Below are 20,839 nucleotides of genomic sequence, written 5' to 3'. Positions count from 1 at the left end.
GAACAAACAATAATAGTGCCAGCTTTTTCAAAGCTATTCTTGGTATGCACGGATGCCTCTGGGATAGCCACTGGTGTAGTTTTATCTGAAGTCACACAAAAGGAAAAACATCTCATTTTGTACATCAGGAAGATTATTCTCAGAAATGCTATTTGGTGATCCAGACAGTCTTTTTCCATTAGAAGGGCCCATATTACCCTAAAATATCCGCTAATATGCACACACTATTCACTGATACCCAACAGTGGTGCTGCAGAAAAATAAAGATTGCAATACAAGACTATCACAATGGGCTTTAATCTTCAAACCCTTTAATTTTAAGGTCCATCATCACCCTGGACTCAGTCACTTAACTGCCAAAAAACTGTCTCAGGTCTGGCTAGAGCTAATGATTCTAATCTTGGTGGGAGGGGGCAAGCAACATTATGACTGTGACTGCAAAGCCAAGGAAAAGGTAGGGTGGCCCCTTAAGAGATTCTACACCCACAGAGTTACCTTCTGGTACTGCTGCTCTGTCATTCTGCTTCTCTATGCTCATTCTAACCAGACAGCTCACCTTGCAGCTCACGTTCCTTTTCTGCAATTCTAATCAACGCATATTCACTTTTACAGACCGATAGCTATGTACATCATATAGGTCTCTGCATTCAGTTTAGACCATCATTTTTCTGCATGTGCTGTAAGCATTTTCACGTCATTAACCAAAGTGCATCAATCACTCCTTGCAGTTATTCTAAAAACAAATCTGTTGGAAAATGTATTTTTCTGATACAAACACACTGAACAACCTCTGTCCCGGGAATGATTGTTACTGGTACTACCCTCTCAGCAACATATACCAATTCATAGCATTAAATGCTTCCTCCCATTAAGCCAGCTCCCAAACATTTGAATATTTTGTCTCCCATTCTCATCCATTATAGTCTGCTTAGCAGACAACAAGAAAATACAGGTAGATGACAGCCACCAGATCTCTCTGAACACTTTCACAGTTACCTAGCTGCAACAGGTGCTGGCTGTGAACTCAGTGTTTACTCAAATGTCTCTGCCCAATTAACCTCTTCAGGTTTTCTTCACAAATCAAGCCACTCCGCATAAAATTCCTGGGACATTTTTTTTTTTACCTTTCCCTTATGTGCTGGTAAAACTTTGCATGACAAACACCTACTAAACCATATAATGGATGGTTCTAGTAGTACTTGTCCCATCTGGGCTGGGTTTACATCTATTACATCTTCGACAGGATGTTGATATTTAGAAGTTGTTGGCAGGAGACCCCACTAAAGATTTACTTGGTCACTATATGCCGTTACTAATCTGCTGGATGAGGATGAACCATATCAGAAAGGAATAGAAGCACTTCCAGATAAATAAGATGGTTATCACAAGCCATCTGATGCCTCTCTAAGTTTTATAAATTCCTAGATAAGCCATCTGCCCATCCCAAAGCTGTTCTGTGTGTCAAATTATATCAACCTAGTCTGTAATACATATATATTTTTTTTTTTTTTTTTACTGACAGTACATTGCATTGCTCCTGGCTTCGTTGTCCAGCTTTTTCCTGGCATTACCTTAAACTTTACCTTAAACTGATCCCAGTTAAAGTTTATCTAATCAACTTTGGTAGGTATTTACATAAACAAACTAAGCCCTCTTATTTTAAACAGCTTGTAGGGAACTGCCAATGTCATTACAAAAAGGAGAAACAATATATGCAAACAACACTTAAAAGGTGTGCAGCTGAAAACTACTACTGGATAAACGTTTACACCATTAAATAAACTAAACATGTTCAGGGGCTATATAAATCTTATAGTTCAATTTATGACCTAAAGCTATACTGACTGGAATATGTATATTATGCAGCATCTGATCTAATATCAGAAGCTCATACAATGCCTATCATTCTAGTTTAAGTAATAATAAATCTCCTATACATGCCATACAGTGAGGACTAGGCCCTGCTCTAAGTTCAGCAGCATTTGTTATTACAGTTCAGTCTCCCAAACAGACTTCAATATCTTCCTGAAAAACTGCAATTCCTCCCATAATTCTCATAAATTCTCTCTTTGTGGTTACTGGAAGTAAACAAATACCTTTTTATTCCAACATAATGACCATTTGCAGCTAATAAAAAATATCACCTACTACTAGGGGACACTGGATGGTGCAGTGATGCAGCCGTAGCATTGTTGCTTCACAGCAAGAGGTACTCCGGTTCAATTGTCGGCTGGAGTGCCTTCTGTGCAGAGTCTGCATGTCCTCTCTGCGTTCATGTGGGTTTCCTCCCAAGTTACAAAGACATACATCTAGAGCATTTCTCCCCGAGCCTCCACTGAAAATTGGCTTTGTTCCAGTTTGGACTTTCCCGGTAAACAACCGTTAAAACAAATACCTAGAAATAAACAGCACATCTCTACTACTACTCTGTGCTCCTACAAAGGATGATGCTGCTTCCCAAGACCAATAGCCCCTTATCAAGGTATCATGGTCCTCACCATCTTAATGCACCTCTCATAATATAACTACTCAACGTTCCCATTTTTTAATACACCTACAGATTATATTTGTCTGGATAAATTTAATCCATTAACATTTCATGTCATAAGACATCTCTCTTTTCTTAAAGGCATTCATATTTTTCCCTATCCATAAAACTCTAAACTACAGAACATCCTAATCATAATGCTCCCCTTTTGAATCAGATTTGACTTTATATAGTCACATAACATAAGCTGATAGATCCCAGTAGTGTACTGTCAGTCCAGATATAGTTAAGAAGTGCAACAACTTGCCCAAGAGCTATTTACAAGAGTCTTTCAAACTATTCACCGATATAAAACATGAAGCAGTAACAACAAACCTAAACAAGCACTGCTCACTTAACTCTTACAGACAATATTATGCTCGGGCAGTAATCTTCTGATAACTAAAGCAATCTTTCCAAATCATTCTCACAATCTTATCAGAGCTTAGCCCACTTCTTATTGAAATTAATCAGAAATGCGTATTACCCCATTTATTCTGATTATAATTTTATTTTATAATTTTCAGCATTACATTAACCCTCAAAAATCAAATGTTCCTACCTTCATGAAAGTCAGCAGGTAACAGGGGCTCTCATTCCATCCCAAAGTCTTTTTTTATAACACATACTACTATGACAATTCCCTTTTACATCTATGCTAAACACAGTGGTACCAAAATCAATGTAGGATAGTTCTGCAGAGATAGGAGTAGCTCCCCTACCATTCTAAAAATGATTGCCACAAACTGAAAAACTTTCAGTTTATACATTACATATCCATACTAAACATTTCACACAATTAATACGCGACGCTGGCAAGGTGTATAGAATGCCAAACACTATGGACAGCCACACTGCATCCTACTTGTATGCAGTGATACAAGTTGTCTTCTATGATTGAGCCACATGAATTATGTAAATATTCAAGTCTTCATTTTTCAAGTCTCCGTAGTGGCCTTTCTCCTTCCCCAGGCTGCTTTTCCCTGTCTAACTCATCCTGGTCTTTTGGATCATACAAAAAAAAACACCCAGTGCTTCTGATGTTCAAACAAAAACATTAAAGCCACTAGGAAAATACACTCAATGTCATCACCAAGTAAAGCATACAAAGTTTTAATTAGATGCAAATACTTAACCAATACCAAACATGATACTCTCTGCCAACATGTAAGCAAACTATTTGTCAAAAAACACTCTCTTACTTGTAACTTCACATACCTTTCTTGGGGCAAAATATGATCCTTAATCCTATGATCTCAAAACACGTCCGCATATTTTGAGGCTTCCTCACGCATTTGTACAAGGGACAAACTGCTTTTGAGTCTTCTCAGCTTTAATTTATCCAGCAAGAAAACCAGTCCAACTTGCCAGTTTATGCTGCAAAAACTTTGCATAATCTTGCCCTTCTTTTTCCCGTGCTCCTATAATTACTGAGTTCTATCCTCATGATCTTCTTTCTCTGCTTTTAAAGGATGTTGACACAAACGTGCATTTTGCTTTCAACTTTTTATTTTCTTTTTACAAATGCTATGTAGCCAGTATATGAGAATTCATAGCATCCATCTCCACTTCTTCCTTTGCTTTAGCTATAGAACTAGCAAGTTGAGAACTTTTTATTATACTTTTAAAAGTTGTCCATAATCATAACCCATGACACCTAATCAGCTGCCTACAACTGATCTTCCTGCTTCCTGCCATTGAAATTATCACTTATCCCTCACCATCCTACCTACCCTCACAGTCAGCAGCTCCAGTGAATTTGTTACTTCCATACTTCTTCCTAGCATTTTGCACATTTGTAGTCATTAAACATGACTGCACTTCACTTACTGCAACTCCAGATATTACAGTAGCTCGTAGATGAACTTTGCAAACACCTGAACTTGTCCAAGCGGCTGGGAAACACGTCCTCTCATTACCACACCATCACCGGTAGTCCCCATGAAGTGGAATTTTTTGGAATGCTTTTTTTCCAACTCTAGGTGATCACTTCCGATTCTTATATAAGGGATTTCACAGATTTGCATTCCAAATTACAACAAAGAGAATGTTGGGTCAAAGTTAAGACCACAGTGAAGTCTCTGCCATTTAAAGCAACACTGAAAATAATATGATAAGACAACCATGGTTTCTCTATTTTGTGATGGTTCAGACAAAACCAGCTGGAGGACTGTTTAACAAATAATTTGTTTCTGTTTGACAGAAAGTATGATCTGCAAGTATCTACTGCTCCCACTTATGCTGACCTCTATCTGAAATTTGGAACAGAAGCATATTTATAAAGAACGTGTCACATTTTTTGCCCTGTTCACTAATGACTTGTATTTTTAAAAGAGGAAATGTTCAGTTTTTTGAATAATTTGTAGAAAATCGTATCAATCAACAGGGCATTAGAATCAATCAACAGGGCATTAGGGTTATAAGTACAATGTCAAGCAATAACACTGGCTTCTTAGACGCCTGTCTTCATTAGGACAATAACATATACCAGCACTGGTTTCTTAGACTTTGGTCTTCATTAGGACAATTACATGTAACAGCACTTCTTAGATGTTCATTTACAATGGATAATACAGGGTTAATTGTATCTAATATATTTACAGAGGTTAATACTTTACATTTTAGCTACTAGTAATCTCTGTAAAACTATGACATTTCTACTAAATGGTGAAATTGTTAGCACCTTCAAGTTTTGTGCCACCATAAAATCTTAAAAAAAAAAAAAAAGTGCAATGTATTAATGACAAATGTCATGCTAGAGGCTTTATTAAAGAAGGGACTGTGCAAGGATTTAATAATCTGGAGGGGGCTATTAAGCAGGAAAATTAGCCACCCCTTCCTGATGTTATGCATTTGAGAAGTGTCAGCCAACCAGTTTATTTAATGGTCCCATTTGTTCCAATTTGATAAATATAAAGCAATACCGACAAATATTTTGCAGATCTCATCACAAATCCTACCAATTTGATTATCCACATTAATCAGTAGAGGGGAGAGCACGATCAGGAAGAGCTCAAACAGTTATTTTGGAACAGAATTGTCATAAACTGGCATCGGCAGTACAATATTTGTAAATGCATGTATACACAGCTGAGTTGTAATATTTAATAAAAAAAGTCATGCATCGAGTATGGTAATATATGCTATGTACTATCAGCTTTTTTACACTGTTAGAAGTATAATGTAGAAAAGACAATTAGTAAAGTGGAAGTTAAAGAAATAGAAGTTGAAGTTATGGAGTGCCTGCGAAGTGAAGGATTTAATGTAGAAAGTCTAAAACAGACTACATCACAGCATGATGGAGTGAGTCCCCAGAATAAGGAAAAGCAAGAAGATCAGGAGACGTGTGAAGAAGAAATATGGACATGGGAAAGGAAAAGAGATTTAATATGGTGTAATATTTATGCAAAGGAGAAAGCAAAACTAATACAAAAAGAGCAGCACCAAAGATATTTGAAGAAAAATATAGGCAAAGGAATCCAGATATGGAAACTTTACAATACAAAAAATAAGAAGACTAAGAGGAAAAGTAGAAAAAGACATTAGTAATGGAGAATTCAAAGAAATAGAAGTAATGGAACAGCTGTAAAGAGAAGGATCCAGTGTAGAAAATCAAATGCAGAAAGCACCACAACAGGATAGAGCAATGGATATCCAGATTAAGGGGAAATTAGTGGAACAGGAAGCAACAAGTCAGGTGCCATATCAAGATATTTTAGAGCCTTCCACAGGAAACCAGTATAAAAGTTCAATTGAAGTTAGATGAATGCTGTAATTGAGTCAAGGGGGTTCCTCAACAAAGTGTTGGTTTGGGGGTGTGCACACTTGTGCAACCGGCTTACTGTACGTTTTTATTTTGAATTTTGAATTGTACAGATTATAGGTCACGTTGGGGGTGGTAAAGGTTTTGAAGTGATTTGTTGTGGTCTCATATTTTTGTATCACAGAAACCTGGTATTTTTGCAGGGGTGTGTGAACTTTTTATATCAACTGTAGTTATTGGATGAATATCAGACCTTTCAATTAAATACACATGTTCCTGTGAAATATAATTCTATCTAGCATAATTTTTGTACCTTGTGGAACAATATGTATATTCTCTCCTAGTTCCTTCTACTGAAGTGACATCTTCTACACCAAATATTTTCATAAATTCCTTCAAAAGTCTACCCTCTTTTATTGTATTGTTTTCCTTCTAGCCCCCCCCAGAACAGCCTCACTGTTGTAAATCAAATTCTAGTCCCCACCTATAAGTAATAGTCTCTGCTGAAAGATGATTATTTCTCCCAGAGTTTTCTTAAGCTCTACTGAAGCATTTTAAGTGTAGTAAAAATACATGCCAGGGTAATCCTCCTCCCTTGCCATTAGACCTTTGCTGCTACATGGTTATTGTGCCTCTCTACTCATCACTCATTAGACCCATCATAGAATACAACACCCCATTTGGGATGTACCTTACAAGACACATGCAACAGCTGGAAAGACCACAAAAATACCTCACCAAGAGGATTACTGGCCTCAAACAGATGCCCTATGCAGCCTGACTCAAGAAACTCCAGCTGTATTCGGTTGCATACCGCTTACTCAGAGGTGATCTCTGCCTGACATACAAGGCCATGTCCAACCCAGAATTGATGGACATGCTCCACCTAAAAAAACAAATCCCGGAGAGCCACACACTTTAGAAATATAAACCTCACCACAACGATAAATAGGACATGCTGGAGGGATAGAGTCCTGTCCCAGAGACTCCCCATGCTTTGGAACAGGATTCCAATATACATCAGGCAGAGCCCCTCACTAACACTCTTCAAGAGAAACCTTGACATGTGGATGGGAAACTTAACCCGGGGATCACTTCAGTGGCTCTGCTGGACAGTGATGCAGGGAACTAATGGCTCTGCTGGACAGAGGCACAGGGAACTAATCTAAGGGGGTGGCAAAAGCCAACACATTCTGGCTAGGCTTATAAATGCCCTTGGGCAGACAGCCTAGTACTTACCTATGAAAGGAATAGGAAACTGTGGAAACTCTGATGCAGTCAATGTTGAGGAGTGATAGGCCAGTGAGTCATCATATAACAAAATAACAGATGACATGATGAAATTGAAGAGAATGCGCCACAAGAAGATGTTATAGAACTTTCTATAGAATGCCCACAGGAAATGGAAAACAAGGGATGTGTCCTCAGTATGGAAGAAAAGGAGTTAAGAGAAGAGTTGCTTGATTTAATAGACAAAGACAGATATATCAAGATCAATGAGAGAAATAGACTGCAGAAGGTTAATAAACCCCCCAAACTTTCTCACAGTTCTGCAGAAATAGCCAACATTCTAGACAGGTGGATGTCCACTGTAGATGCCTGGGAAGTGGCATCCAGTCAGGATGTTCTGGATACCTCCCTTGTGGTCTGCCTAGCAGCTAGTGTTATTATCCCATTGATTGCCAATGGACAGGTCAAGGTAGGTGGGTGGGAGGTGGGGATCCAGAAGAAAGCTTGTAATGGTCTGGAGTGAAGAAGTTGGAAGCTCACAGGTCTAAACATCTGCAGACACTGGCAGGATCAGTAAGGTTGCTTTGCTCCTTGTTTGCAGTCCATTTGTCAATGTTGTGGTTGCTCTATTTTATGAAGCTTTCTGGGTTTAATGCTACTAGTGGAATGCCTACCCCGAGTATGGGTAACCTGCACCAAGACCTTAAAGGTTTCTTTTGTTCTAGGTATATATCTTCAAACTTTTGGATTGATTAAGAATTTTCTTTTTGAAGGCTATACAATACTCAAAAGAGGACATGTGTTACTTCTTGCATAAGGAGAAAATGTATTGAAAATTAAAATATTTTGACAGAATTTGCCATTCCACACACTTGTTAGTTAGCTTTCCAGGAGCATCATGGATCTTCGAACTTTTAGAGTTTCTTTTTGACAACTTCAATAATCCAAATAGAAAAGAAAATACTTTACACAATGCAACATAATGAATACAAAATGGAGATATTTCCAAACAGGAAAGTTACTGTTCTTGAAATGTGTCTGGAAGACACTGATGGACAGATAACTGAATGTCTCTTGAAGCAAAAAACAAACAAACAAAAAAAAAAGAATTAAAAAAATAGGTGTGAGCTGCTCTTCCTTTTAACAAGTGCATCAAACCTGCAGCTGAACAGAAACAGAAGCACAACTCACTGGAGGTGCCCACTAAAGCTCTGAAAGTCAAACCAGAAAGGCAAAGTCCACTTGTGGCTAAGTCCATTGTATAAGGGCTCATATTGCAATTGATTCCTGCACTGAACATCTGACACTGTCTCCTCTTGTTGTGTTCTTCCCTCGTCTATAGTAGTTTGTCTGACAGAATAATGTATTTCAATGATTTTTCAAATAAACAGACAAAATAAGACAACTGTTGGTTGCAACACTTCTGCAACTCTCATGCAGTTTCTTAACTTTAAATCCAGTGACTGCTGTTTTACCAGCAATGAGCTATTTTACAAACCCTCACGCTCCTTTACAGTGGATATATTTCTATCACAGGCCCATTATCTAGCCGTGTACATATTACAAGGTGCCAGGCATAAACTTACCACTATTTACTATCAGCCATCAGTTATCGACTTGCCCCAAGGCACCAGCAATTTGACAGACATCTGCTTATCTCAAAGCACAAGCCATCTACTTACTGCTAGGCGCATCTCCAAGGCACTGCTTTTCTTCTGTGATCTTCTCCGGCTTCACAGTAGTCACAGGTACAATCTCATCATAACTCACAATAAAAGACAGCACTTCCTCCTTTGGGACAATGAAGCCTGCACATGGAAAACAAAATAATGAACTAGACTACTGATTCCAAGATCATGGCCAAGCTTAAGAGTGTACTTTTGCTACCTCTAGGAACCTTCCTTATTACTTGATTATATTATTTCTTTATTTCTATTTAATAATTAGGACAGTCCAACTCTGCTGACAATCCCTTTTCAGCACAGGACCAAATAAGAAAGCTACACATATAACACAAGTACTAATAACTTACAGTCACGCAATCAACACAATGCCACTTATGAATTTTAACATTTCAGTGATTTGTTTTAACTAAAAATTTATTAGATTATATCTTACTACAGTCTGCTAGTACTTTTTCACTTTCCTAGGGATTTATACGTATTTTGTTTATTTTGGTATTTTACAAGTTTTAGCAAAATTAGTCTGTTTTTCATCAGCATGGATAAAAAAACTGGAAAAGACATGGAATCTAAAGTTACAAAAACAAAACAGTCTTCAGTTTCAATACCATAAAAACAAATTAAACCTAAAAGGCATATAACTTTAGAAATATCTTAAAGAGAAAATAGATTTTAAGGCATGTATCATACCTCTCAACCTCTTAGCTCAAGAAATTTGGACAAAGCCAAAAATAACGGGGACAAAGGCCCCAAAATAGAGAAATTTTAAATACAGTTCTTGTACACTTAAAAAAACTGCTAAATTAAACAGGGTTTGCTTCATTTCCTGATGGATATGAAGTCTGAAACTCAAATGTCCTCATTTAGTGACAGTCCTCCGTGCTTTGCCAGAAAACTACAAATTTTATGAGGAGCAGAAGAATATGGACATTCTGTAAAAATCTGGACGGTTGAGAGGTATACTTGTATGTGAAACACTAATGACCGTCATTTGTACAGTCACTAGCGTTTCACTGGATGGCTTTTTTTTTTTAACAGAACAATGAACTGTCAAATATGACGAGTTTCCCTTTTCCCATAATGGTGTGACCCTGAAGTTGGTGTCTGTATATATGTCTTTTACTGAGATTGTTCTTCTTGAAGGCCATTTACATTCCACAGGTTTTAACCTATTTGCCATCTCAAATGAGTCAGACTTGGTAGGATGCTGAAAATTATCTACTTCAAAGGCTATTACTGACAGCAATCTTCACTTCACTGAATTGAAAGAAGCATTATAGTCGCTACAATTAGTTGAGAAAATATCTGACCAACTCAGTATTAAGAATACCTCAGCCAGAGTCTTTTGTAAAACTGTGAAATATGAGGCAAGGATTTCAACCAGTAACGACAATAGTTCAAAGGCTAAAAAATGGCTTGCATTCCAAACAAACTGAATGCATGAAAAAGAAAAGCTAACTCACTCAGAAGCAAGAAACAGATGCAATAACATCCTCTTCAGGGGCTTTTCTGAAAAATATGACTTTCCCAATTTACTAGATGTTACCTGGGATATTTTCTTTCAAACTTACAAGGAAACGAAGGCAAAAGAATCAATCATAACAGAAAAGACATAGAAAGCACTTTGTACAAAGTCTGACTCTCCTAGACTAATTTGCATCAAATTATTAAACTTTCAAGTCAGAGTTAACATTTTTAAAAATAAGAATAAACCGGACATTCCCTGGTAAAACTACCAGCTGAAAATCTCTGCAGACATTTCTACTGAGTATAAATTAACAAAATGTCTGTTTTTCATTAAAAATATATAATTCCATAGGCAGTTATCATAAACATAAATGTTTAAGTATTTTCACTGCTGCAGCACTGACTCTTGGGATTCCAGTTTAGAAGCCAGTTATCTCGAATACTAGATCTTTTCTACCCTCCCCTTTGTGGCCCAGCAGACTCCCTCACCAACCAATGTCAGAGTTATATAAAGGGATACTGTCTGGCACCATACTAGTTTTTTTTTCTTAACCTACTTGTTGTGCCTTTAGGCTTATCCCAGTTAGGGATCGCCAGAGCGAAACTCCGGCCCACTAATGATTGGCAGTGGATTTTTACGTGCCGAGTTGCCAGCTCTGATGCACAACCTTCAATGAAGGCACACCCATTCACGTATGCCTCCATACAGAAGACGCTCTAGCTGAGAACTGAACGGGAGAACGTCTTGCTGTGAGGCGACAACGCTACCGCAGCACCACTACCGCGGGTACTAGTTACAGGAATATCTCCCTGGAGTTGCTGCATGACCCACCCAAAGATGACCCATCCCAGGTGGGATAGTGTAATCAGATGAACTTCCACTAGCCTGTAGCTGCAAAGACAGCTTACCTCTTAAAGGGGAGAACAAAATGTAACACGGGCACCTATCTTAACCCAAGGGAGAAAAAGGCAAGAGGAGAAAGAAGGAAAGGACTGGTAATGCAACAGTGAATATAAAGAAACATGTAATTTTATGGCAAGTTCCTACACAGCTGTACTATGTTATTCATATTCAGTGCTGCAGTACTAAATCTTAGGATGATTCCCAGAGTTTATGGACAAGAGAGTGGCTTCCCTGTAGGGGACATCAATCTCTGCATGATGCTCATGGCAAAACCCACCCTTGTTTTAGAGATGCTGCCTCAGGTGTAATACTGTTAGACCCCTAAGGAGGGCTGAGCTGGCACCCATGTACCTGGAAGAATGAGCTCTCAACTCTACAAGAGATTTGCTTCCTGTAGATGCTGTAACAAAATGCAATGCAGTGGATAATACATCTCGACAGAGTTTTTCCTGTTCAAAGGATGATACGATGTTACTAGGCTATTGACCCAAGGCTCTTTACAAGCCTAACCATTAAATCCCAATATAATGCTACATGAGAAATATTGTCTATGCCCAAGGTTTTTCTAGCAAGGACTACCCATGTCCAGGAGAGAAGCAGGGGCAATCCCCAGCAGAAATGTACAGTTTCCCATCCAGCTGTCCAGGTTGCGCTTAACAGGGTCATGGAGGTGCTCTACTTGATGTGGATTGGAGGCCTAATCCAGAGGAGAGGCAACCTCTGAGAGATGTATCGGCCTCTCCAGCAGGCCCTAAGATATTTGAAGGATGTGCTAGTGTCTATGATGGCTCTGTTAACATCTTAAACATTAATGAAGCTGGGTGCTTTGGCTAGTTTTTGGCTGGTTCCAAATACCATTGCTTTTGCTTTTGAGGGACTGAATACAAGTTTCTGGCCTATTAGCAAATAGCTGAAGATTTGGAAGTCATCTTGGAGCAGAGTTTGTATAACAGAGTGGGATTTGTTTGACTTGTAGATGACCATGTAATCTGCTTGAAGAATTAGAGATATCAGATGAGAGTATGTTGATAAATATGGAAAACAGAAGAGGGGTTCAAGTGGAATCCTGAGGGACTCCTTTCACAAGAGGAGCTGTTTCAGAGATGGTGGTGCCTATTTTCACCTTGAAAGATCTATTGGTGAGAAAATCTAGAAACCAATGTTTTGCATAATCACTAATGCTTATTTCAGTTCATTTGTCAAACAGTAAGCTATGGTCAGTTAGATCAAAGCGTTTTGTGAGGTCAATAAAGATGACTCCTGTGAGGTAGCCTTTGTCCATATTGGATAGGATGTCATCTGTGAGAGAGTGTTATGGTGCTGTGTCCAGACCAGTATCCATGTTGCTTCCATGACAGAAAATGGTACTGATGTAGATAAGCTGTAATTTGGTTGCGGACTATTTTTTCCAGTATTTTACTTGAAGTGGGAAGTACTGACATACTATAGTATTACAACGCACTAGTTGACTTTGGTAGGTTTGGAACAGGGGTGACTACTGCATGCTTTGTTCTGCAGCATTTCTAGAGTAAAGTTACGTGCAGTGTTCACGGGTGAACTGTCATATTTCTCAGCTAAAGTAAGAAAAAAAATTCGTGCAAAGTTACAGTCACAGGATGTGACAAGTGCAAACATTTACATTAAGTAGCTACTGTGCCTTCAAGACTTCCTGATTCCAGGTTCACCTTAATGCATTAGCATCAAATGGAAGTATTTAAGCTCATGCTTGGATATTATACTTACTACTGTCACTGTCTCCAGGAGATTCTTTTGATCCTGCTTCCATTTTTACACAAGTCATTACTGCACAGTCATCCCTCTGACCAACTGGCAATGTTTCTTCTTTTGGGGCAGTATCTGCTGCAGAGTGAAACAAAACCGTATTTTAGTACAGATTTATATTTAGAGGTAGCTAAGTAAGGAATTTATGCATAAGCAGTAGAGGAACAGTCTGCCTTAATGTACAAAGAAGCTGATTAAGCATAAGAATTTCAAACTCACTAAGATTTATTAGGATACCATTATAAAACAGAATATGGAATGTGAAACCTCATGATTAGCTAAGATAGCTTGGATCACTTTGGGCCTTACAGGTACAGCCAAGGTGGGAACCCTAAACATTTGCATTCAGTTGTATCCCTACTGCAAAATACCACATACCCAAGTACATGGTCCATAGGCTCTACTAGGGGTTATGATACACAACTCAAAAAATAAATAAATAAATAAATATAGATAAACAACCACAAACCAGTGACCCAATAAAATCCAAACAAATTTTATTTACCATCTTCACTCTCTGACTTCTCAGCCTACCATAACTGAGAGTTTCCAATACATTGCATATACTGCCAATAGTATTTTATAAAACCTGTTATAATATCACTAAAACAGCTACAAGTAGACACAAAATAAGTATCAAGAAACGACTCAGCCAATATATCCAAAGAATTTATTTCGACTCAGCCAATATATCCAAAATAACAAAATAAGTATCAGTCTGACTCCCATATAGTATATTACCAACTTTTTTTATACCTAGGATTACCTCCTTTCTCTTCCTTTAGAACCCTAGTAACTGCTCTATTAATAACCAAGCTACTATATTAGCTGAGAAGTTAAAATTTTCATTTAGGGTGGGGAAGAGTTTAAAAACCTTTTTAGTAAAAGGAAAATGTATTATGCCTATTGTTAGTCTACACAATATGAGACTGATTACTGGTACTCATGGTAGTAAATGTAAAGCTTGTAAATATAATATTGTGAATAGTTTTGGGAATACGATTCTGCGGTAGCGTTGTCGTCTCACAGCAAGACGTTGTCCCATTCGATTCTCAGCTAAAGTGTCTTCTGTGTGGAGATATGCGTGAAGGGGTGTACCTTCGTTGAAGGTTGTGCGTCAGGGCCGGCACGTAAAAATCTTCTGCCAATCATTAGCAGACCGGAGTTCCACTGTGGCGACCCCTAACCGGGAAAAGCCGAAAGACACAACAACAACAAGTTGATGTAGATTTACAGTGAATGGTTTCTTTAGATGGGATACTACTGGTATAATATATGCCCTTAAATGTCCATGCAATAAATTTTACATTGACCATTCTCAAAGGGCCTTTAAAGTAAGAATGTTACAGCACACAACAGATATAGAAAATTTTTAAGAAACTAGTTCTGTGACAGTTCATTTTCACCAAGTACATCAGGGTTCATCTGTGGGTTTACAAGGTACTATTTTAGAAAAAGAGGAAGGAATTATTTTTTTATTTCTACTGACACTTATTTTAGGGATAGACTTTTATATAAAAAAGACATTTATATTCTGAAATGTGATACTCTTATACCTAACGGTATGAATTCTGAACTTAATTGGAGATTTTTCCTTTATGTATTTGATTTTTTAATTGAGTTTTTATTGAATAATTGTAAACACTATTTATATGGAGTGTTTTTTGTTTGTGTATTCTCCTTTGAAGGCATATCAGCCAAGATGTCAGAGAGTGAATAAAATGTGTTTGGATTTTATTGGGTCACTGGTTTGTTGTTGTTTATCTACTGGGGATTATGTTTCCAATACATCAAGTCACATATTCTGGGAACAAGACAGTTAGGATGTCCTTAACCAAACAGCTATAAAGACAATAAACTGCTTTCTTTGTGGTGTGTGTGTATGTATAGATATACATCTACACACACACACACACACACACACACACACCTACTTCTAAATTTTGAAGTTTCAAAACATCAAATTTCTTATGGTTGAGACCACAAGAGCCAAGTTTTGAAACTTCGAACTGTTTAAATGGAGATCGTCGTACAGCGAGGAATGGTATACTTACTGTTTTCCTCACTGTATTGTGATCTTGGAGTTAGTATATTTAATTAGTCGGGGGTGTAAGGGTGCAGAGGGGCATGCCACTCTGCAAAAATTAAAAAAGTTAGTTTTTTATTTAAATTTCAAAGTTTCATAATTTTGATCTTATGGCCTCAATCATAAGAAATTAGATGTTTTGAAACTTCGAAATTTAGAAGTAGACCCATACATAACATACATATATTTTACACACACACATGCGCGCGCATACATATGGTTTCACTTCATAATCTTGAAATGCTGAAATACCGAATTTCAGCATTCCGAGACCATGAAGCCGAACCATTCACAATACCGAATCCCACAATCAAAAATCACACAATCACGAACATACATACACCACATAACACACACACCATTCTACCCACAGCACACAAACCAAACAACCCTACACTACATATAAGCAGGGGGGCAAGCCCCCCTGCACTCCCCCCACACCCCCTACTTATATATACCAACTCAGAGATCGCACATAACATAAAAAAAATAAACTCACACCACGGCATTCTCCACTCGCTCGCACACAAATACACATCACACATACACAAACACCAACAAATCCAGCACTTACACTCATACTTAAATCTCCCTACCCTTACCCGCACATACAACATACAAAAACACACACTCACTCTCACTCACTCACCTGCAATTTCAGGCACGATAACACTACACGAAACATACCGAAAATGCAAAAGTGCGAATTCGAGATATTCGAATTCGCTCTTATGCACTTTCGGCATTCTGAATTTTTGGCTTCATGATCTCGGAATGCTGAAATTCGGCACCCTCCTGGCCCTCCATATCCAAGCTCCAAGATTGCACTACATTGGGGAAATGCCTTCAGCACAATGGTCTGACCATATGATGATTCACTTGATAAAGGTGTTTAAAAAAAAAAGTGAATGGAACCCAGAAGAACAATTTGATAGTCATAGCGAATGAAACTAATGGAAATATGCTAAACAAGTACAACTTGACAAATTACTAATGAATAAAGATGATGTCAGATTACATAATGGAAAAGAGGTTCTTGTTCTATGTAACTCGTTCGTTAAACTATAGCAAAGATCTCGGTCAGTGATGTCTCCCAGGGCTGATAATTACAGGTCTATAACCTGCTGACCAAAACAATTCTATTCCATACAAGATATAAGTATGCTTTAGTTCAGGCTGGAATAAATGACTTGCATCATGCTCCGCTACAATATATGAAGTGAGAAACAAAACAAATTGTGGAATATCTATAGGCACAAAATGGTGAGGTTTATCTGCGTGAGAGTTTAACTTCTCCGGGATTATCAGACTTCAGCTTTACTAAGGCCATGTACATAATAACAATAAAGACTACTAGAATTAAAAAAAAATCAGTTACAATGATAAAAATTCTTGGAAGACACATATGACAGAATGTTTGCTAAGGAAGGATTACACTCGAGTCATTACAGATCATATTTTGTTGATGATAAAATTCCAGTTGTAGTGAATATTTTTTTAGGGTAAAATTATCAGATCTGAGTTTACAGGATTTGATAACATTATGAAGGTATGCTTTTATACTGCAAGAAATTTAGCAAAATGTGTGATGAAGTGAAGGTGGTTATATCAATGTCTAACATTAAATTTGTGGTTACTGCAAAGCCATGAAATTAATTTCGCATATCTCATGAATCCTATAGAAGAATTCAAAACTTTTGAATGTTTAAGTGAATAAGCTATGGGTTGGGGGATACTTTTGCTAATTCATAATACTATACAGGCTAAATTAACATACAAATTTGTTTGAAATGAGATACTGACAGTCTTCTTCTTTCGGCTGCTCCCTTAAGGGGACGCCACAGCAGATCAACTGTTTCCATTTCTTCCTGTCCTCTGCATCTTGCTCTGTCACACCAACAACCTGCATGTCCTCTCTCACCACATCCATAAACCTTATCTTAGGCCTTCCTCTTTTCCTGTTACCTGGCAGCTGCATCCTTAGCATCTTTTTCCCAATATACTCTGCATCCCTCCTCAGCACATGTCCAAACCAACGTAATCTTGCCTCTCTGTCCTTGTCTCCAAACCTTCCCACCTGGGCTGACCCTCTAATATACTTATTCCTAATCCTGTCCATCCTCGTCACACCCAGTGCAAATCTTAACATCTTCAACTCTGCCACGTCAAGCTCTGACTACTGCCTTTTTGTCAATGCCACTGTCTCCAACCCATAACACATAGCTGGTCTCACTACCCTCTTGTAGAACTTCCCTTTCACTCTTACTAGTACTCGTCTGTCACAAATCACTCCTGACACTCTTCTCCACCCGCTCTATCCTGCCTGTACTCTCTTCTTCACCTCCCTTCCACACTCACCATTATGCTGAACTGTTGATCCCAAGTACTTAAACTCATTCTCCTTCGCCACCTCTACTCCCTGCATCCTCACCACACCATTCCTCTATCCTCGCTCTTATTCACACACACATATTCTGTTGTAGTCCTGCTGACCTTCATTCCTCTTCTCTCTAGAGCATATCGCCACCTCTCCAGGGTCTCCTTCACATGTTCCCTACTCTCACTGCAGATCACAATGTCATCTGCAAACATCATAGTCCACGGGGACTCCTGCCTGATCTGTCTGTCAACCTGTCCATCACCATTGCAAATAAGAAAGGGCTCAGAGCTGATCCTTGATGTAATCCCACCTCCACCTTAAACACATCCGTCACTACCACCGCTGTCACACTACCCTCGTACATATCCTGTACCACTCTTACATACTTCTCTGACACTCCCGACTTCCTCATACAATACCACAACTCCTCTCTAGGCACACTGTCATATGCTTTCTCTAAATCCACAAAGACACAATGAGATACTGACAGTAACTTTGAAAAATACTTGTAAACAAATGATTACAATTAACTGGATGTTACAGTTACCCAAATTTAAATGCAGAGCAACATGCAGAATTTCTGAAGACTTTGACAAAACTGTATAACACAACAATACCATCATTCTAAAAGAATTTACTGGAAAAGTTCACTCAGACTCTGCCACATATTGCTGAGAGGGAAAGTTTAGTTTTTTTATTTTATTTATTTTTTCTTCTTGTATTTTGTATTGCTTCACTGCTTTCTTCTGTTCATTAAGTTGTGGTTCATGACCTTTATACTGTGTTTTACTTGGATTATACTTTTAATTGCATTTTTAAACTAGGAAAGAGACCACAGCTGTGTTTCTTGCGAGTCACACAGAAATTAAACCAGGTTGATTAGGGTTAATTGCCTGTGAACTGTGGGTAGAGCTAGAAAATAAACTTTTTAATATATTATTAAAACACTTCAAAGATTTACTGGAAAAGCTCATTCAGACTCTGCTCTCTTGCTGCGAGGGAGCGAGGGAAAGGTTAGTTTTTTGCCTTCTTGTATTTTGCATTGCTTCATTGCCTTCTTGTTTTGTATGTTGTGACTTATATCCATTACTCTACATTTTCCTTGTATTATGCTTTTAATTGCATTTTTAAACTAGGAAAGAGACCACAGCTATGTCTCCTGTGAATTACACTCTACAATCCCCTCGCACAAACACACATCACATACATACAAACACAACCATTCTCAACATTTACACACTCACACTCTTACCTACAAACCGTAACCTACACCTACAACTTCCCAACAAACTAACATACTATAAAATCCCTACCCAAAACCCTTAAAATATAAACACTTAGCTGAATCTCCAGCTATCCATTAACACAGCGCAGCACCACAACTGCTGATTCGACATTTATGGATTCTGTTATGTGGACTTTCACGCAACTGGGCTTTTGATGTTTTAGTCTCGAGATATTGAAATTCGAGATTTCGGTATTTTGATAATGTGACGTGCACCTATATATATATATATATATATATATATGTGTGTGTGTGTGTGTGTGTGTGTGTGTATATATATATATGGTGTATATCATAACCGCGAAAGCCCCTTTCATTGAATACGTAAACGTCGACACATACTCTGCAAACTGCGAATACACCAAATGCCCTAAACCGTGAAATTCAAACTCTCGTACTGGCATAGTTGGCCAACCCCACCGCTCGCTACATGCTACCCACCCAAACCAAATAAATAATAAACCACATACATACACTAACCGAAACCCTACTTCTAACCCTACACTAAACCTTACATACATTACTATCTATGCACTTAACTTAACCTGCACCCTAACCCTAAGGTCCCTAACTATCGCACACTTACCTTACAGAGCTATACCACAGAAGGGCCAATTAAGCCGATTCAAGATTTTGAATTTCACGGTTTAGGCCATTAGTGTATTCGTGGTTCGCACAATATGCTTCAGCGTTTATGTATCCGATGATATATGCACACACACACACACACACATATATATATATATATATATATATATATATATACATATATATACAATATACAAAATACTATTCTGCTGTTTTTTTCTGTGTACTGAAATCTCGGAGTTGATATATTTAAGTAGCAGGAGGTGTGGTGGGTGCAGGGGGGGGAGTTGTCCCCCTGCTTATATTTGGAGAAGTGTAATATGGTTTGTTTTTTATTTGTTTCTGTATGTAGTTGTGCTGGAATATAGTACATGTTGCTTTCCTATGGGTTTTCAATGTTATGGGATTCAATGTTTTGAGTTTTCAGTGTTTTGGATTTTCAAGATTTTGGTCTCAATGTTTTGAATTTCAGTGTTATGGGTTTTGAGCTTCTAAAGTGAATCCATATACACATACATACACGAGTGAGTGAGTGTGAGCGTGTATATATACACACACACACATATGTGTATATATATATATATATATATATATATATATATATATATATATATATATATATATATATATATATATATATATATATATATATATATATATATTTCATTTGGAGTTATTAATCCCTTTACAGAGTATTGTACTAATATGCTTTTCAGTGGCCGTGTACCACAGGATTGAAAATAATCCACTACAATGCCTATTCATAAAAGGAGAGGTAAGAACTCTAGAAATATTGACCAATAACATTAACATCAAACACTGGGAAAACGTTTTGAAAATATACATTACTAATATTAATACATCAGAAGATTTATAAAGAGAAATTTTATGTTCCATAATATGGCTCTATGAAAGGTAATTCAACCGTACTACCTTAACTGAGTTTTACAATGTTCTTAACATGCAAGGATGGTTTTATTGTTGTTGCTCTATAAATGGATCTTGCAAAGGATTTTCACACCTTGCTTCATTCCAAAATTATTAGGGCCTTGGTAAAGCATGACATTAACCCTTATATTCTTTGGACTAACATGCGGCTGACAGAAGACAATGAATTTCTCTCTTGGGGACTATTATCAGAGTTT

General features: G+C 37.8%; 1 protein-coding gene across 1 annotated transcript in view; it reads right to left on the bottom strand.

Annotated features, from left to right (window-relative positions):
- The window catches only part of LOC122791463 (zinc finger protein 708-like), a 985,758-nt gene that overhangs the window by 735,330 nt on the left and 229,589 nt on the right, over window positions 1–20,839 (bottom strand). The window contains exons 3-4 of the mRNA XM_044059208.1: window positions 13,317–13,433; window positions 9,203–9,328 (exon numbers count right to left, since the gene is read on the bottom strand). Of these exons, the coding sequence (XP_043915143.1) occupies window positions 9,203–9,328; window positions 13,317–13,433 (243 nt within the window). The remainder of the gene's footprint in view (window positions 1–9,202; window positions 9,329–13,316; window positions 13,434–20,839) is intronic.

The sequence above is a fragment of the Protopterus annectens genome, chromosome 17.part0 (assembly GCF_019279795.1).
Source record: "Protopterus annectens isolate FY-2018-M chromosome 17.part0, PAN1.0, whole genome shotgun sequence".
NCBI lineage: Eukaryota > Metazoa > Chordata > Ceratodontiformes > Protopteridae > Protopterus > Protopterus annectens.
The sequence above is the reverse complement of the archived record's forward strand: the minus strand, read 5'-3'. Positions and strand labels throughout refer to the sequence as shown.